The following is a 15,281-nucleotide window of genomic DNA, read 5'->3' on the forward strand; positions in this document are numbered from 1 at the left end:
ATCGAATAATTATGGCATGTACATGCAGCGTTGTTATTTTCAATTGTATTCGATTTAATTACTTTCATTTCATCCCATTTACGACTTTGTTTACTTTATTTTAATGCTTATCCATGCAACTCAACGTATTATCTGGTACGAAAGTGTTTTTTAACGACGAACGTTTTGTATGTTGGAACGGTCAACGGTCAAATGTTTAGTTCTATCGTGTGTCAAGCAGATCCTTGTAGGGGAATGCGCATCTGTGCCTGGGAGGTGTAGGAAGAAAAGAGATGAAAGCATATAGCTGCGCTGCGCTCATTTTTAACGGCCAAAACGGGGCTTGGCTTGGGTTGCATTTCGTAGAGCGTCGCTTGGAAATATGTTGTTTGTTCTAGAAAAGAAAATAAAGCGAAAATGTCCTCTTTCTGTATGCAATATTGGATTATTTTAAATGCAATGTTGGATTCTTGTATGCAGATTTTGCAACTGTATTATGCTTGAAGCGTATTTTTATTGTAATAATTCGATAATATTTGCCTTTCATGCCAAACATCTTTGCTAAGCCGCTTTCGTGCCACTTTCGTCAAATCGTAACGATAAATACGAAAAACAGCTTCCATTGAAGGCGCCTGTCATGTTCATTGCATAAAAGAAAAAAAAACAACAAACAATCCGCTTATCAATTGCATCTGCTAATTCTTTTATTCCAATCCTTGTGCTCGTTTGTCCGCGTGTTTTTCGTTTGCTTGTGCCAGCATTATTTTTCCAACATCGACTTCGGTAAGGTATCTCTCCACCTCGCCACAACCCAATGCTACAGTAACCAAAACATTGCACAACGCTTAACAACAGGTTGCCGTCAAAATGATGCGCTTGCTAGCCTCCACGGTCGCTGCGCAGTGCGGTTTGGCTATTCGCATCACCAAAACAACGTCCGCGCTATCGTTCTGTGTTCAATCGCCCGTGGCAGCTGCCGTCCGTTCACGCTCCATGTGTAGTTCCGCTCCGGGAGCAAAAGAACGCCGGCTACAGGTCGGTGCCAGCACCGTGCACTTTGTCGAGGCAGGCGATGGCAACCGCGGCGTCATACTGTTGCCCGGTGCGCTCGGTACGGCCTGGACGGATTTCAAACCACAAATCGTGGGCTTGCCGGCGCTGCTTCCGCACCATCGTGTAATTGCCTGGGACCCACCCGGGTACGGCAAGTCCCGACCGCCCGACAAGCAGTTTACGGTGGATTTTTACGAGCGGGATGCTGCCGCGGCCTGTGAGCTAATGCAGAAGCTTGGCTTCCAGCGGTACAGTGTCGTTGGCTGGAGTGACGGTGGCATTACCGGTCTAGTGTTAGCCGCCAAGCAACCGGAAAGGGTGGAAAAGCTGGTCGTGTGGGGCTCGAACTCATACATATCGGACACGGAGGCTAACATTTACGAAGGTGCGTAACAAAACAACGGTGTTACGCCGGAAGACGGAATTTCATGGGTTACTTTTGCTTTGCTTTCTCGTAGGTATTCGGGATGTTAGCAAATGGTCGGCAAGAATGCGGGAACCAATGGAGCAGGTGTATGGTGTAGAACACTTCCCCAAGCTATGGTCGGCCTGGGTGGATGGATTGTTGCGCATTCATCACGAGCGCAAAGGGGATATCTGTTCTGGGTCACTAAAGCACATCAAAGCCCCGACGCTGGTCGTGCACGGAGCAAAGGATCCGATGATCATACCCGACCACGTACCTTATCTGCTGAACAACATCAAAAACACGGAGTAAGACGTTTGTTTGCAGGCTCGCTAAAAGCAGCATTTTAATGTCCTTATTTTCTTCCTTCTTATTCTTTATACAGTCTGCATGTGTTCCCCGATGGCAAGCACAATATTCACCTGCGCTATGCAAACGAGTTCAACGCGATAGTGGCCAAATTTCTGCTGGCTTAGGGCCTTCGTTATAGTACCCGAACTTGATTGTTTTTCTGTTATTCTGTTACATAATTTTACGGTCTCGAACGCAGCTTTATTTATTGATTGGTTATCTCGTTATATTGTAAACGCCAAGCGTGTAACTGTCGAAGGAACACATTTCGCCATAGGAAGTACAAACACAACTGTGGGTATAAATAACAATTTGGGTGCACTTCTACATAAAGATTAGATTGATAGCCGTTAGCAAAACATTGCCCAAGCTTAATGAATGCTAATGGAAGGTAAAACATATCACAAATCAAAGGTGTGGTTATGTTTCTCGTAACACTGAGTCGATTTGTCAACGAAGTTGTCTTCCTTTGATGTACAAACAACACTAATATTTTATCAAAAAACTCTCAAAAATATGAAGACATAAAACAAACAAAAACACCGGTCTTTACTTGGATTTCAACAAATAAAATATATAACACAACGCTGAATGTAACCTCAGTTAATGTAACGTAACCCTAGTGTTACACATTCAGCAGTTGGTTTGTGTCATGGGTTCTGTTACATTTGCGTTACAGCTGTGAACCGTTACATAAGTTACTTGAAGGACTTTTGATATATTTGCTAAAAAAGGTTTCACATTTTTTTGTGATTTCTTACAAAAAATACTTACCTTAAATTTAAATTTGTTGTTGTTTTTTTTTCGGATACTTCATACACAAAGTTTGTACACTTTACCCCAAGTAAATCGGAGTGATCACATCCTGCTAACGGGGCGCAATCACATACGTGTAATTATTTCAACCAGACATCTCTTAGAATACAAAACGTAGCTTAAAAATCTAACGATGGCAGCTCAATTGTTCTATGGTATTGAAGATGGCGTGGATGGAGGCAAACGTGGAATACAAAGGACAACCGATGGGGTGATAGAGCATCTATTGCAATCATCAAGTTTAGTAAAGGATAACACACACACCAGTACACACTCACACATACACACATACACATGCACACAAAAACACACCTGCGTTAACCATCCGCGTACAACTCCTTGCTCACCCACCCACCCTATTGAACGTTACACTCCGATGGTAGCAGCTCTTGATCACGAAACTTGTCACATTTGGGCGTTACGAACGTACGGACAATGTCGTACCCGGGGCTGGCGCGTCGATGTCCGCCTATCCGTACGCCCACCGTATAACGGGTATTAAAATCTAGCTTGCCGAACTCGTACGTATTGCGCCGCAGTACGGCATCCTGCCAATGGTTGCCGTTGCCAGTCGCACTGTTCCGTGGCAGCGTGAGACATTCTCGATTCCCACGACACATGTGCACCTTGTAACGGCCATAGCCCCGCTCGGACCAGCCAAGCCGAACGGCTAGGCCCGACTTGCGCAGCGCAAAGTGGTACCGTATCGTGCCCATCGTCGGAACTCCGTGACCGATTGCTCTACCGGTGGTTCCTGCTGCGCCGGACAGGCCGGATCCTGCATGTAGTAGGCCATCCTTGAGGCTGGGCTGGCTTTTTGTCGATCGTCGATAGCCGGCATCACCCATGAGCAGGTTGTCCAGGTTGAGCGGTGTACTACCACCGTCCTGTACGGGTGAGGCGGAGGAAGTGTTCACTAGCAGATGGATGGCGTTGGACTTGAGCCGTTTCTTGCCGTAAACACTGATTGCATGAAGCTGTAGATAGTAGTACCGGTTCGGCAGCAACCCCTGGATGTCATAGAACCGGGTAGGCTGTAACGTACCGTAACGTTAATGTAATAAGGCTTCAAATGGCGCAACTTAAGGGTGAACGCAAACCGCTTACCGCTGCGATGGTGGCCATCTCCTTGAACAGGGATGATTTGTCCGTTTTCGAACGATTGGTGGTATGGTTTAGGTAGAGGCTCCAGCCGAGCTTGTACTTTTCCACCGGCAGGTCCGACCGGGGCAAGGACCAATTCACCCGACAGCTGTACGTACGGTCTTCTCTCAGTATCAGCGGGCCAACAGTGAGGCTGCTCGGTGGTTGCGGTCGATTTGGCTCTGAAATAAGATAACGGCGGGATGTAATGGTCAAGCAGTCAGCTCCAACCTGCAAGTGTGTGAGTGTGTGTGGATACCTACTTGCACTTAGCTTAAACGGTCGTGACGGTGTCGAATAGCCACGGGTACCCATTCGGTTTACAGCGGCCATCCGCACCTGATACCAGCGGCCCGGTTTTAGCTTAATCTCCCCCTCGTAACGCTTCACCGTGCCCATGTTGTACTGGGTGAACGTTTCCAGCACATGTGGCTGCCAGTCGTTTTCCATCCTGTGCTCGGTGTAAGCATAACCGATGTGAAACCGCGACTCGGTAATGTAGTACGTCGGGCTTTGCTCACTCTCCAGCTTCACGTCCCACTGGATCTGGGCGGTGCGGGATCCGCCCATCTCTACCAGCTGTATCTGGCCGGGTACGGGCGGTAAACCGGCAACCTTATCCAACCCGTACGGGCTTTGGCAGCTGTGGCCGCACGAATGCTCGCAGCACTTCTCCACACCCGGACACTTGTAGTCCAGCCCGTCGCACGTGTTGAGGCACAGGCTGTCCAGCTTGGACGGTGGTTTCGGTGGACAGTCTCCGTACTTTTTGTAGGCCGAGTTTTCCAGATAGTTGCGTATGCACATGCTGTAGCACTGTGAAATGGAGATGTGCACGAAGAACGGATTAGTTGCGGTCAGTCGAGCTGAGCACACCTTTCTCCAGCTCGAGAGAACATGCACCACTAACGGAAAGGAGTATCGTACTTTCTTTTTATCCGTACTAACCTGTTGGTTGTACGTACAGTTTGAGCGACATCTTGCTGTGAGTAGATTGTGGGGTTCGTTCATACTGACTACGCTAGAAGCGAGAACGGCTAACGGTATGTAGAGGAAAATGTGTTGAACTATCACTAGCTTCAGGAGGTTCCGTTTGTCTTGGAGCATCTGAAAATAAGGAATAGAAGGAGAGAAATAGAGAGACACATACAAAAGGTGCAGGATACATGAATGTATATTGTGTGGAAAGTTAAACATTCGCCTTTTTATTAAGATGTAAAGATGGGTAACACAGAATCAGAATCATGAATCTGCGTGAATCTTCATAGTGGGCCACACTGGCAGCGAATCCATACGTCCATAGACCTCACCTACATATGCATATATCAAGAGATTAAAGAATCCTTGACTATTCATTGTTCTTCAGAGGTTCATTAATCTTCAAATAATTAAAACCTCTAACGATTGAAGAATCTTTAAAGATTTCAAGATCTATAAATGTATGGAAAATTGATTTGATTGATTCTAATCACTCATCACAGCAACGATTCATATGAATTTTAAGGAAAGATACATGAAGCGCGGCACTACTTAGAAGGTTGTTTGATTCCGTTGTAAGCACTAATCACAATGAACTTGCTGGTGAATTTGACATAAAATTATAGTTCCATATTTATATATGCAAGTTCAATGCAATGTGATCTACGGGAACCAATATATTTTCTATTCGCTAACGTTTAAAAATGTGGGATAAAGCAGGAAGAAAAAATAGAGATTATATCCATATCTATGACAAGACAAATTTTCTCTAGCGTTTTGGCGTCAGCTCGAACAGTAGTCAGGCCTGAGTAGCAGAAAAAAAACGTTGAATAAAAAAACCCTACCAAATAGGAACAAAACATTGCCCGCAAAATGTGGTTTCTTCTATGGACAAATGAGGCCAATAGGCCTTAAAATCTTTATAGAAGTAATAATCCTTTCATCTATTGTTTTCCAGATGACTAAAAATAACAGTATTCCGCATTCATATGCAAATGATCTATATGCAAATTGCATTGCCTGAGCAATCTTTTTTTTTTAATTAATGGATCGTCATAATCTAAACCGTTAACATTTAGTTACGTCTATACAGAATTGGAACCACTGATCGGTTCTTCACCATGCGGTACCATCTCTTCATTGACTTCAAAGCCACATATGATGGCATGATAGCCAGGGTAAAACTGTACGATGTTATGGGCTTTTTTGGAAATCCGGCCAAACTGGTAAGGCTAGTTAAGAATGACTATGACCAACGTCACTTGCTAGGTGAAGGTGGATTGAAAACTCTCAGGGCTTTTGCTACCACCACAGTTCTAGATGGCGCTAGAGAGGGCCATCCGTGACTCGAGGGTGGAGACTACGGGAACCATATTCTATCAGTCAACCCAGATCCTGGCATACGCTGATGATATAGACATCATTGGTCTGTGGCTCTCCTATGTAGCAGAAGCCTTCCAAGGGATCGAGCAGGTGGCAGAGAACTTGGGATTGTAGATAAAAGAGGAAAGGATCAATCTGATGGTGGCAACATCAGATAGATGAACGGACCTTTTAAGCCGTCCCAGAATTCACATATCAGCAACGGCAATAGCCAGGTATCTGAGTTGCGCGCAAGGATGCTGGCTGCTAACCAGTCTTTCTACTGCCTAAGAAATCAGTTCACCTCAAAGACCCTGTCGCGACGGACGAAGCTGGGACTATATAGTACCTATACGGTATCGGTACCCGTATTTGTGGAAGGACAATGGAGGAGCCGTTATAACGACGAGCTATACGAGATGTACGACCACTTCACTGTCGTGCAGCGTATCAAGCTCGCCAGGTTCCGGTGGGCTGGCCATGTTCTACGCATGGAAACGGACGACCCAGCCCGTAAAGTCTTTTTAGGCCGTCCACAAGGACAGAGGAGGCGTGGTAGGCCCAAATTGAGGTGGCAAGATGGCGTGGAGGCGTCCGCCATTAAGGCCGGGATAACGGACTGGCAGACGAAGGCGCGAGATCGTGAGCGGTTTCGGACACTCCTGAGGCAGGCCAAGACCGCAAAGCCGTTGTAGCGCCGGATAAGTAAAATAAGTATAAGTAAGTATACAAAATTAGGTTAGTTTAAGATAAACTCAATGAAATGAAGCAAAAAAAAAACAAACTTGACATCACAAAGAAATATATAGAAATATAATATGTTTGCATTCAACTACAACATTCATTGTAGTTATTATATTCGTGTAAAAGCTAACGATACTTTTTTAACTTTCTTATCCTTATCCTTATCTTCTTATCTTTATTATTTTAACCACCCAACCGGAATGTAGGATCCTTGCTGCAGATCAGTCATGTCAAACTCATCTTAAATTGCGCATTTCGGTTTGCATGTAGAACTTATTGTACGGGCCGCAGGCTTTCGTCGCAATTATAATTATCACATCTGGCATGCCGTAGTAATTTGTTTCTGACACAAAAAAAAACAACTAATAACTGCCAAAGCTTTCCCCGGGCCAGATTGAAAGGCTTTGCGGAGGGCCGTACGTTTAATATATCTGCTATAGTTGATCAATCATAAATGACATACGGCAACATCTTCAGCAATCTAATCCTACACTAAACATCATCATAATAACACCGGTGGAGGTATTTGATCCCTGCATTGAGTTGTAGCTTAGTTATATAAACTGTATGCGATGTACGTTTCTGCGCCAGCATGAAAATGTCATTGGCATCCTTCCACGTCGCTCCTATTCATAGCAAAGTGCTCCATTAAAGTGTTTTTTTTTGTACAAACTTCTGCGAAGAAAATTGAGAGAAAAGAGAAAATTGCAGCTATACAAAAGATGCCCGTACCGAAGAATAAGGATGAAGTTCGATCATTTATTGGCTTAATCAATTACTACGGTCGATTCTTTCAAAACCTGAGTACAGTTTTGTATCCTTTAAACAATTTACTAAAAACCGACGTACCGTTTAAGTGGACAAAACAATGCGGAAATTCTTTCAATCAGGTGAAAGAACAGATGCAGTCCGACAATTGTTTGGTACATTATTCGCCTGAATTACCACTACTTCTTGCTAAAGATGCTTCACCCTACGGGGTAGGGGCTGTACTTAGCCACGTGTATCCAGATGGTTCAGAAAGGCCAATACAATTTGCATCGCAAACGTTAACACGTGTGCAACAAAAGTACATGCAGGTGGACAAAGAGGCTTACGCCATTGTATTTGGAGTTCGTAAATTCTTCCAATATATATACGGTCGAAGATTTACTTTGCTAACCGATAACCAGGCGATCACAAAAATCTTCGGGGAACATAAAGGTTTACCTGTTATGTCTGCGCTTCGCATGCAACACTATGCTACCTACCTGCAAAGCTTCGACTATGCAATAAAGTTCCGGAAATCCTCTGATCATGCTAACGCCGATGCGTTGTCGAGAATTCCTTTGGCCGTTACTGATCCGGATAACATGATCGAGGAGGCGGATTCAATAGAACTAAACCAGATAGAGACCCTACCCTTGACCGCTGCTGAGCTTGGACAAGCTACTGCTGGAGATAAATCCGTTCAGATACTAATGCAAGGTATTATACATGGCCAACAGGTAGAAGGAAAAGATCGTTTCGGAATAGAACAAAATGAATTTTCCTTGCAGAAAGGATGTCTCCTTCGAGGAATCCGAGTTTACGTGCCTGCTACTCTTCGGGAACGTGTCCTACAAGAATTACATACTGCTCATTTCGGAGTAACTCGTACTAAATCCTTAGCAAGAGGATTCTGCTGGTGGCCGGGCATCGACAAGGAGCTAGAGGCTATGATAGCCAATTGTGCAGACTGTCAGTCTGTACGCGCCGAACCACCAAAAATGAACCTACACTGCTGGGAAACACCCAGTGCACCATTCCAGAGGGTTCATGTAGACTATGCGGGTCCGTTCATAGATTCATATTTCTTTATTTACGTAGACGCATACAGCAAGTGGCCTGAAGTGCAAGTCTGCAAGAATACGACTGCAGAGAACACAGTGAACATGTGTCGCGAAATATTTAGCAGATTTGGTATACCATCAGTCCTTGTAAGCGATCATGGAGTCCAGTTCACATCGACTGTATTTGAGCAGTTTCTGAGAATGAATGGCGTTGTACACAAAATGGGAGCACCATATCACCCCGCCACCAACGGTCAAGCGGAACGTTACGTACAAACCATAAAGCAGAAACTGAAGGCGTTAAAGTGCTATAAATCCCAGCTGAATCAAGAACTGTGCAATATCCTACTTACATACAGGAAAATGATTCACCCATCTACTGGTAAATCGCCGTCAATGCTGGTGTTTGGACGTCAAATTCGCTCGAGACTGGATCTTTTACTACCCAAAAACAATATACCAAACAAACCTGAGATTGCAGTGCGTCAGTTTCGGGATGGTGATAGAGTGCGTGTGAGAGATTTTTTGTCACAGACTAAATGGAAGTTTGGAATCATTTCAGAAAAGGTCGGTAAACTTCGATATACTATACGATTGGACGATGGACGGATCTGGGAACGTCATATCGATCATATAGCTGGGGTCGGCAGTAACCTACGAGGAAGACAATTGGAAACTTCAAATGAGGAGGAACTTGCGGAAAGCAACGAGCAACCACACTCCCACACCACAACGGTTACCCCAGCTACGACCAGAATTTCATCTGAAGATACGGACGGTACTACGACTACAACTATAATGGTACCAGTAGCTGATCCCTTGTACACTCCGAGTACAGTGCCCAGCAAATCAGCCAATACCAATATAGTACCCAATGTTCGGCGCTCAACTCGTGTTAGTAGACCTCCCAACAGGTTAACGTTTTAGATTGCAACTCTCAAAACTTAGCATGAGGAGAATTTTTTTTACGAAGGGGAGAAGTGTTATATACACCTCCGATATTAAATACACACACATCAAATGTACAGCAACCGTGCTACACACACGACAAGAGTTTAATACACCTCAGATGTTTAGATGCACACACATCAGATATACAGCAACCGGGCTTTACACACCCAAGAGGTACAGCAACCTTGAGTGAAAGATCTAGAGCGGTTGGGGTCTTGCTATGTGAGAGGAGGAAGAAAAAGGAAAAGGGGAGAAGAAAGGCAACGACGAGAAAAGACACACGTGTAAAAACCGAGGAGAAATATATATTAATTAAAAGCTAACTAACAAAGTCACAACAAATCTATTTCAAATACTAAACTGCATTGCTGCAAAGATTAGCAATCGCGACCGAGTATGCCGTACCGGTGGCCGGTGCGTACTCGCCAGGAAACAAACGTTGCATCACGAACCAGTAGTTGCAACGGCACGCTTCTGCAATAATGCACCAGCAAGAATGGCAACATCATCGACATACGACACACGGGGCCAAAAGTCAAAACAAAAAGCAAAAAAAAACATGAAAAAAGGAATTCGAAATATATAAATAATCTGTAGGTTTGAAAAAAAGGCTGCAGCACTACACAACCTGTGCCCAGATTCACGTCCACGTCCATAAACATCACTGCGATACCTGATGTGATGTGAGAGGGCGAGACAGAGAAAGAGAAGGAAAGAGCGAGAGACCGTCTTGAAAACGAAACGGTAAATAAAGGTTAAATTTAATAGCCTCATTTACAGCGTTTTGTTATGAACATCCGTGGTATTCGCGCAGGATTCGAAGAGCGGCACGATACGGGAAACTCGCGCGACCAACACGCAGGGCTCTCGACCTCGGTCCAGCCATGGCTAAGTGTGCGCGCGTGTGTGTGTGTGTGCTACTGCTCCTTCGGTAGGTGCATACTACCTCCTTGAAGCTTGGCCGCCCTTGAGCGTAGTCAACGCGATCATTTTACGCGCGGACTATGCAGACTTTGACAAGCAAAAAGTGTAAGACAAATAAGTGGTCAGATTCCGGCGTCCTCGCAGCACCTCGCGAACAGTTTCGTGCGTTGTTGTGGTGGAATGCCTTACAAACTTATGCTCCCTGCTGCACGTGTATGTGGCTTGCACAATTTAGTGCAAGCGATGCTAAATGTTGACCTGCCCACAAGGCACAAACACACTCACACACACACACAAACACACATTCGGGGACGGGCACAGGTGATGGAAAGAGGATTTTATGTTTAAATTAATTTGAAAGTTGATCGATCCGAGCCGCAATGCAATATGAGTGTGCTCCGTTTTTGCAGTTTTTTGTTGCCCCGGCTACCGTTACATTATCATTTGTACGCGTGGCCATCCATACTGTGTTGGCCATGCCATGCCGACGCTTGTTGCAGGCGTGAGAGATGCGTGTTCTTCGTGTTAGATAATGGGGAAGGGGAGGGTTTATTGCCGGTGGTTTGAGGAATTACGTTTTGAAAGGAATGTTAATATGTTTCAATTACGGAGAGAAAAGCTGTGTCAACATAAAATCGACGCTGCGCTGCCCAACGGTAGCATGGGAAAGGGACGCCACGCCAGTGGAATGGCAATGTCTCTCTCTCTCTCTCTAAATACATACAATATTCATCAACGGATAGAGCTATTAACTATGAAAGGGGTATGGGAACGTGGATAGAAAAGAGTGTACGACGCCAACAAAAAAGAACAGTGCACAAGTAACGTGTACTATCGCAATTGATATTTTATTCATTTTGATACTTTTTGCCACCATTTTTTTCCAATTGTCAACACATTGCTTGTTGTGTGTACGCGTGTCCTGCGTTTTCTAACGAGCAGCAAAAAGATATGTACGGAAATTCCTGTTTCCCTTTACCGATTGATGCAGCGACAACTTTACAAAACAAAATTGTTTTTTTAAATGTAACTGGGAGTGTAGAAATAGTAGAAATAGAAAATGAGTGTTTATCACAGTGCTTAAAGAATAGCTGGAAAAATTAGCGTATTTTGTATAAAAAGCTAAATATAATGTAACCATCACGTACTATAATCGAATAATGCTATGCTAAAATCTCTATTGCAATGAAGAGACAAACCTATAATTAACATTAGGTAGGTGCAAATTTAGGGGCCGATCTGGTAGTACAGTCATCAACTTGTACGACCTAACAACATGCCCGAAATGGGTTCAAGCCTGGAATGGACCATGCCCCCATAGGTAATCCGTAAGTCACTCAAAGCTAAGCCCCCACTAGTGGTAGGCGCAGGCATTGACCGACAACGTTTGTTGTGTTGTGCCAAAGAAATAGAAGAAGGTGCAAATTTGGAACAAAAGCAATAATTACAGCTTGTTTTTGTTTCTATTAATAATCCTTTATTGACTAATAAAGTGTAGCAAACACACGATTTTGGACTGACATAGCGTGGCCATAGTTAAGATCATCTTTTACTAAAACTTAATGAAAAAATAAAAATCAAGATTAATTTTTATAGCCAATCAATGATAAGAGAGACCTTTTTGATTCGTGACGGACTAGCAACAGTGGTAACTTTGAGCTTTTTTGAGCTTTTTTTTCTTTGGAAAAACCAAGGTAGAAAATACTGAAACCCTTTGTACTGCATATACTTACTGCAATACTGCAATATAAATACTGCAATGTACTTGCATTATACCAGCATTAACGAATACATTTATTGTTTTATTTTTCACTTTTTTGTTAAAGCCGAGAATTAATAGAATTGTAATCAATGGCTATCCATGTTCCATAGTGTAGTTCTTATGTAGTTCCATAAGCAATGTGTTTAATCCTTACCAAAACATTAAAAATCCTGTAAGTGCATTATTTGCTTTTTTTCTTATATGCCTTATTTCAATCAACTCCATAAAGCCTCGGCTAGTTATGTCGTGAAAATATCCGTAAACCTCTGTCCATAAACTCATCAAAGTGCGGCAATATTGAATCTTTTCGTAAAGAAACGCTTAACTTCCTCATTTGGCACTTGTCTTAGTCTTCAGCATATACACCGCGTAGCGATCACGTTTACGATCGGGTATAATTTTCATTTTTGCCTGAAGCTGCAATTACCACTCATCGCACTGGTCTCCCCCGCTCCAGCGCGGACCACACAGAGATCACGAAATCAGCAATCAAGCAACAGAAAGCGCCAAAGGATGCCAGCACACACAACAAAAAAAACCCCACCCAAGTACACAGCAATGAAGCAGCAGACAGAGTACCAACAACCATCACCATTACCTTCTCAAGAAAGCAACCGAAGAACACAACGAACAGTGGGAGCAAAACACGCATCCGTCGTTGTGCTCGTGGGAGGCCAAAAGTGAAAAGAAAGTCATCCCTTACCTTGACCTACTGCGGGTGGGGTGGCGTTTCGTTCGGTCCTTTGGCACACTGCACTCGGAATTGTGCGGAGAGGGTGAGCTGCTGCTGCTGGTGGTGTGTTTCCTATTGCATCGGCCCAACCGTCGTCGTGAGCCTGTGTGGTCTTGACGTTTCAGTCTGATGCGTTTTCAGTGCGCTTTTAGGGACACTTTCACGTTCACCAAGCACGCTGTTTACGGAGCACACCGTAGCACGGGTTTGTTGTTTGTTCTTCTTTTGAATATATTTGTTCGGCACAATACATCGCCAACATTCGTCTGCATCACATTGCTACACTTTTGATTTTAATGGAATTGAAACACTTTTATACACAATTTCCTTTCCTTCGCTTGCCTCACCAAGCATTCACATCACGCAAAACTGCACACGCATCATCGGGACGGCCACCCTCGTTGGTCGCCGGGGGGTACGAGGCAGGTTTGCACCTTTGCACCGACTGCATCCACCACTGTCGACCACTTTCACACGGCAGTGCAACCGTTGATGGGTTGCATAAACGCGCGGCAGAAACGGCTCGTGTGAAAGTGTAACCCGTCGGCCGGTTGGAGCAACGGCCATCCCCCGGGGGCGCTGTGCGGTGGTGGTAGGACGTCCGGTTCGAAGCTTCACGCGGCAACGAACGCACTTAAACTAAGTACACACTTGCAATTAACCTCCCGGGTTTTTTTTTCTGGCACCGCATCCGCGGTGGAGGACACTTTGACACGGTTTTTGACACAAGGACTGTCGTAGGTTCGGTGCGTTTTCTTCTGCTATTTGCTGCACCCGTGCCTTGCTCAGCAGGCTATGATTTTTGCACACTCAACGGTGTGAAGTCGAACGCCGGGACGCTCATCTCCACGGCAGCAGCACAACAACACTTCCACACCGCACACGCCCGGCGTTCGATCCTTATCGGCAATCTTCTGCAACCGACACCTAATTATCCATCCCTCCTCCTTGCCCTGTGCTTTTGCACGTTTATGCAGCACCGGGTGTGCTGTTTGCACTCAGTATAATTTCTGCTGCAGCTCTGTGGTTGTCGCTTCTTGTCCCCTCGTTCCCGATTTCCAACGCGAATTACAACACGGCCGGAAAGGCTTTCGGCGATACCGCACACAACCAACCCAAAATCACAATCCCCCCCTCTTTTGGGCACTGTGGTGTTGGGGAGATTCCTAACGACCGCAGTAAGAAGGGTGGCTTAGCTCCACAAAACACACGCACAGACAGACTCACACACGCACAAACGAACAGCAAGAAAAAAGAAAACTGCACACTCAAACTGCACCGGCGATGTCTGCAACTTGTGCGGGCAAACGGCTGTGCAGACGACAAACACACAACCGCGAGGTCGCGCTGTCGATGGCAGAATGAAGCCTTTTTCTGCGCACAGCCCCAATGTTGCCGAATGCGGCAACAGCCCCAGCGTGTTGTGGCCCAGCGCCGGGTGCATTTGCGAGCGCACCACACACACACACACACACGCGCGCTGAGAGAAGTGGTGTGCTCGTGTAAATATGAAACCGGTATAACATCTATTTACATTTACATTTGCCGTGTTATCTAGTTTAGTTTTCTTGTTTTGTCTAACATTTTTTGTGATCTCTATATTGAATTATGACATAAAAAATAGTTTTTAGTACCTGGGATTTTTTAAACTCTTCAAGCTAGTTATTTAAAATATGTTTAACAAACTGTCTCATGCTATCACACATCTTTTAAATCAATATCAAGCTTCTATAATTTGTGCAGAGCAATTCGCAAACACTGCCGCTACCGGTTTCATATTTACACACCACACACAGGATGGGCGAGATGCAACTCTCTCAACTCTCAGCTGCATCGGGTTACTCTCTCATTTTGTTGGCGCGGCTCGCGAATTCTCCATTCTATGCTCTCCTTATTTTTTTTTGCGCTGATCATCATCACCATCATACTCGCCAGCATCATCATCATCATCATCATCAACAACAACACATGATCGCTTTCGTGTTCGTCTTCTGTTCCTTGAGTAGTGAAGAGAAACTGTCTAACAGGTTTGATAACATTTTATTGCTTTATTGGGGTGTGAATTTTCTTAAATATAGCTACACAGTACCAAAACATATTCATTAACTAAAACTCAAACAATTCGCCAATGGGCTGCCTCTACCATGGGCTGAAAATGTGATATGTATGTTTTTCCAGTTTTGTTTGGTCTACGGTTTTAGCTCTCAAGCTGAAATTGTATCACATGGCGCGTCGTCACCTTCCGGAAGTGTCCAAGTGGTGCTAAGT

At 44.6% G+C, this 15,281-nt stretch overlaps 2 protein-coding genes across 4 annotated transcripts; one reads left to right on the forward strand and one right to left on the reverse strand.

The window, feature by feature from the left end:
• Positions 1-658: 658 nt before the first annotated feature.
• Positions 659-14,394, reverse strand: LOC1272816 (anosmin-1). 3 transcript variants are annotated; one of them, XM_061652855.1, is made up of 6 exons: positions 14,241-14,394; positions 12,984-13,297; positions 4,676-4,855; positions 4,012-4,564; positions 3,713-3,930; positions 659-3,639 (listed from the first exon to the last, which is right to left on the reverse strand). In XM_061652855.1, exons 3-6 carry the CDS (start codon positions 4,853-4,855, stop codon positions 2,962-2,964), a joined length of 1,629 nt encoding a protein of 542 aa, XP_061508839.1. In that variant the 5' UTR covers positions 12,984-13,297; positions 14,241-14,394; the 3' UTR covers positions 659-2,961. The 3 variants fall into 3 exon arrangements, with proteins under 3 accessions (XP_061508839.1, XP_061508840.1, XP_061508838.1); XM_061652856.1 differs by having other exon boundaries at positions 4,697-4,855; positions 12,984-14,393; XM_061652854.1 differs by having other exon boundaries at positions 12,984-14,393.
• On the forward strand, positions 847-2,329 carry LOC1272815 (valacyclovir hydrolase). Its single transcript, XM_311731.6, has 3 exons — positions 847-1,417; positions 1,491-1,746; positions 1,824-2,329. The coding sequence occupies exons 1-3, from the start codon at positions 847-849 to the stop codon at positions 1,912-1,914; spliced, it is 918 nt and encodes a 305-aa protein (XP_311731.5). The 3' UTR covers positions 1,915-2,329.
• Positions 14,395-15,281: the final 887 nt, after the last annotated feature.

The sequence above is a fragment of the Anopheles gambiae genome, chromosome 2 (assembly GCF_943734735.2).
Source record: "Anopheles gambiae chromosome 2, idAnoGambNW_F1_1, whole genome shotgun sequence".
Taxonomy (NCBI): domain Eukaryota; kingdom Metazoa; phylum Arthropoda; class Insecta; order Diptera; family Culicidae; genus Anopheles; species Anopheles gambiae.

Coding starts and splice junctions, on each gene's coding strand:
- LOC1272815 (XM_311731.6), top strand. CDS start 847: ATGATGCGCTTGCTAGCCTCCACGGTCGCTGCGCAGTGCGGTTTGGCT. Junction 1,418..1,490: donor GGAGGCTAACATTTACGAAG/GTGCGTAACAAA, acceptor GCTTTCTCGTAG/GTATTCGGGATGTTAGCAAA. Junction 1,747..1,823: donor AACAACATCAAAAACACGGA/GTAAGACGTTTG, acceptor TTCTTTATACAG/TCTGCATGTGTTCCCCGATG.
- LOC1272816 (XM_061652855.1), bottom strand. CDS start 4,855: ATGCTCCAAGACAAACGGAACCTCCTGAAGCTAGTGATAGTTCAACAC. Junction 4,565..4,675: donor TTAGTACGGATAAAAAGAAA/GTACGATACTCC, acceptor TCCATTTCACAG/TGCTACAGCATGTGCATACG. Junction 3,931..4,011: donor ACCGTTTAAGCTAAGTGCAA/GTAGGTATCCAC, acceptor ATCTTATTTCAG/AGCCAAATCGACCGCAACCA.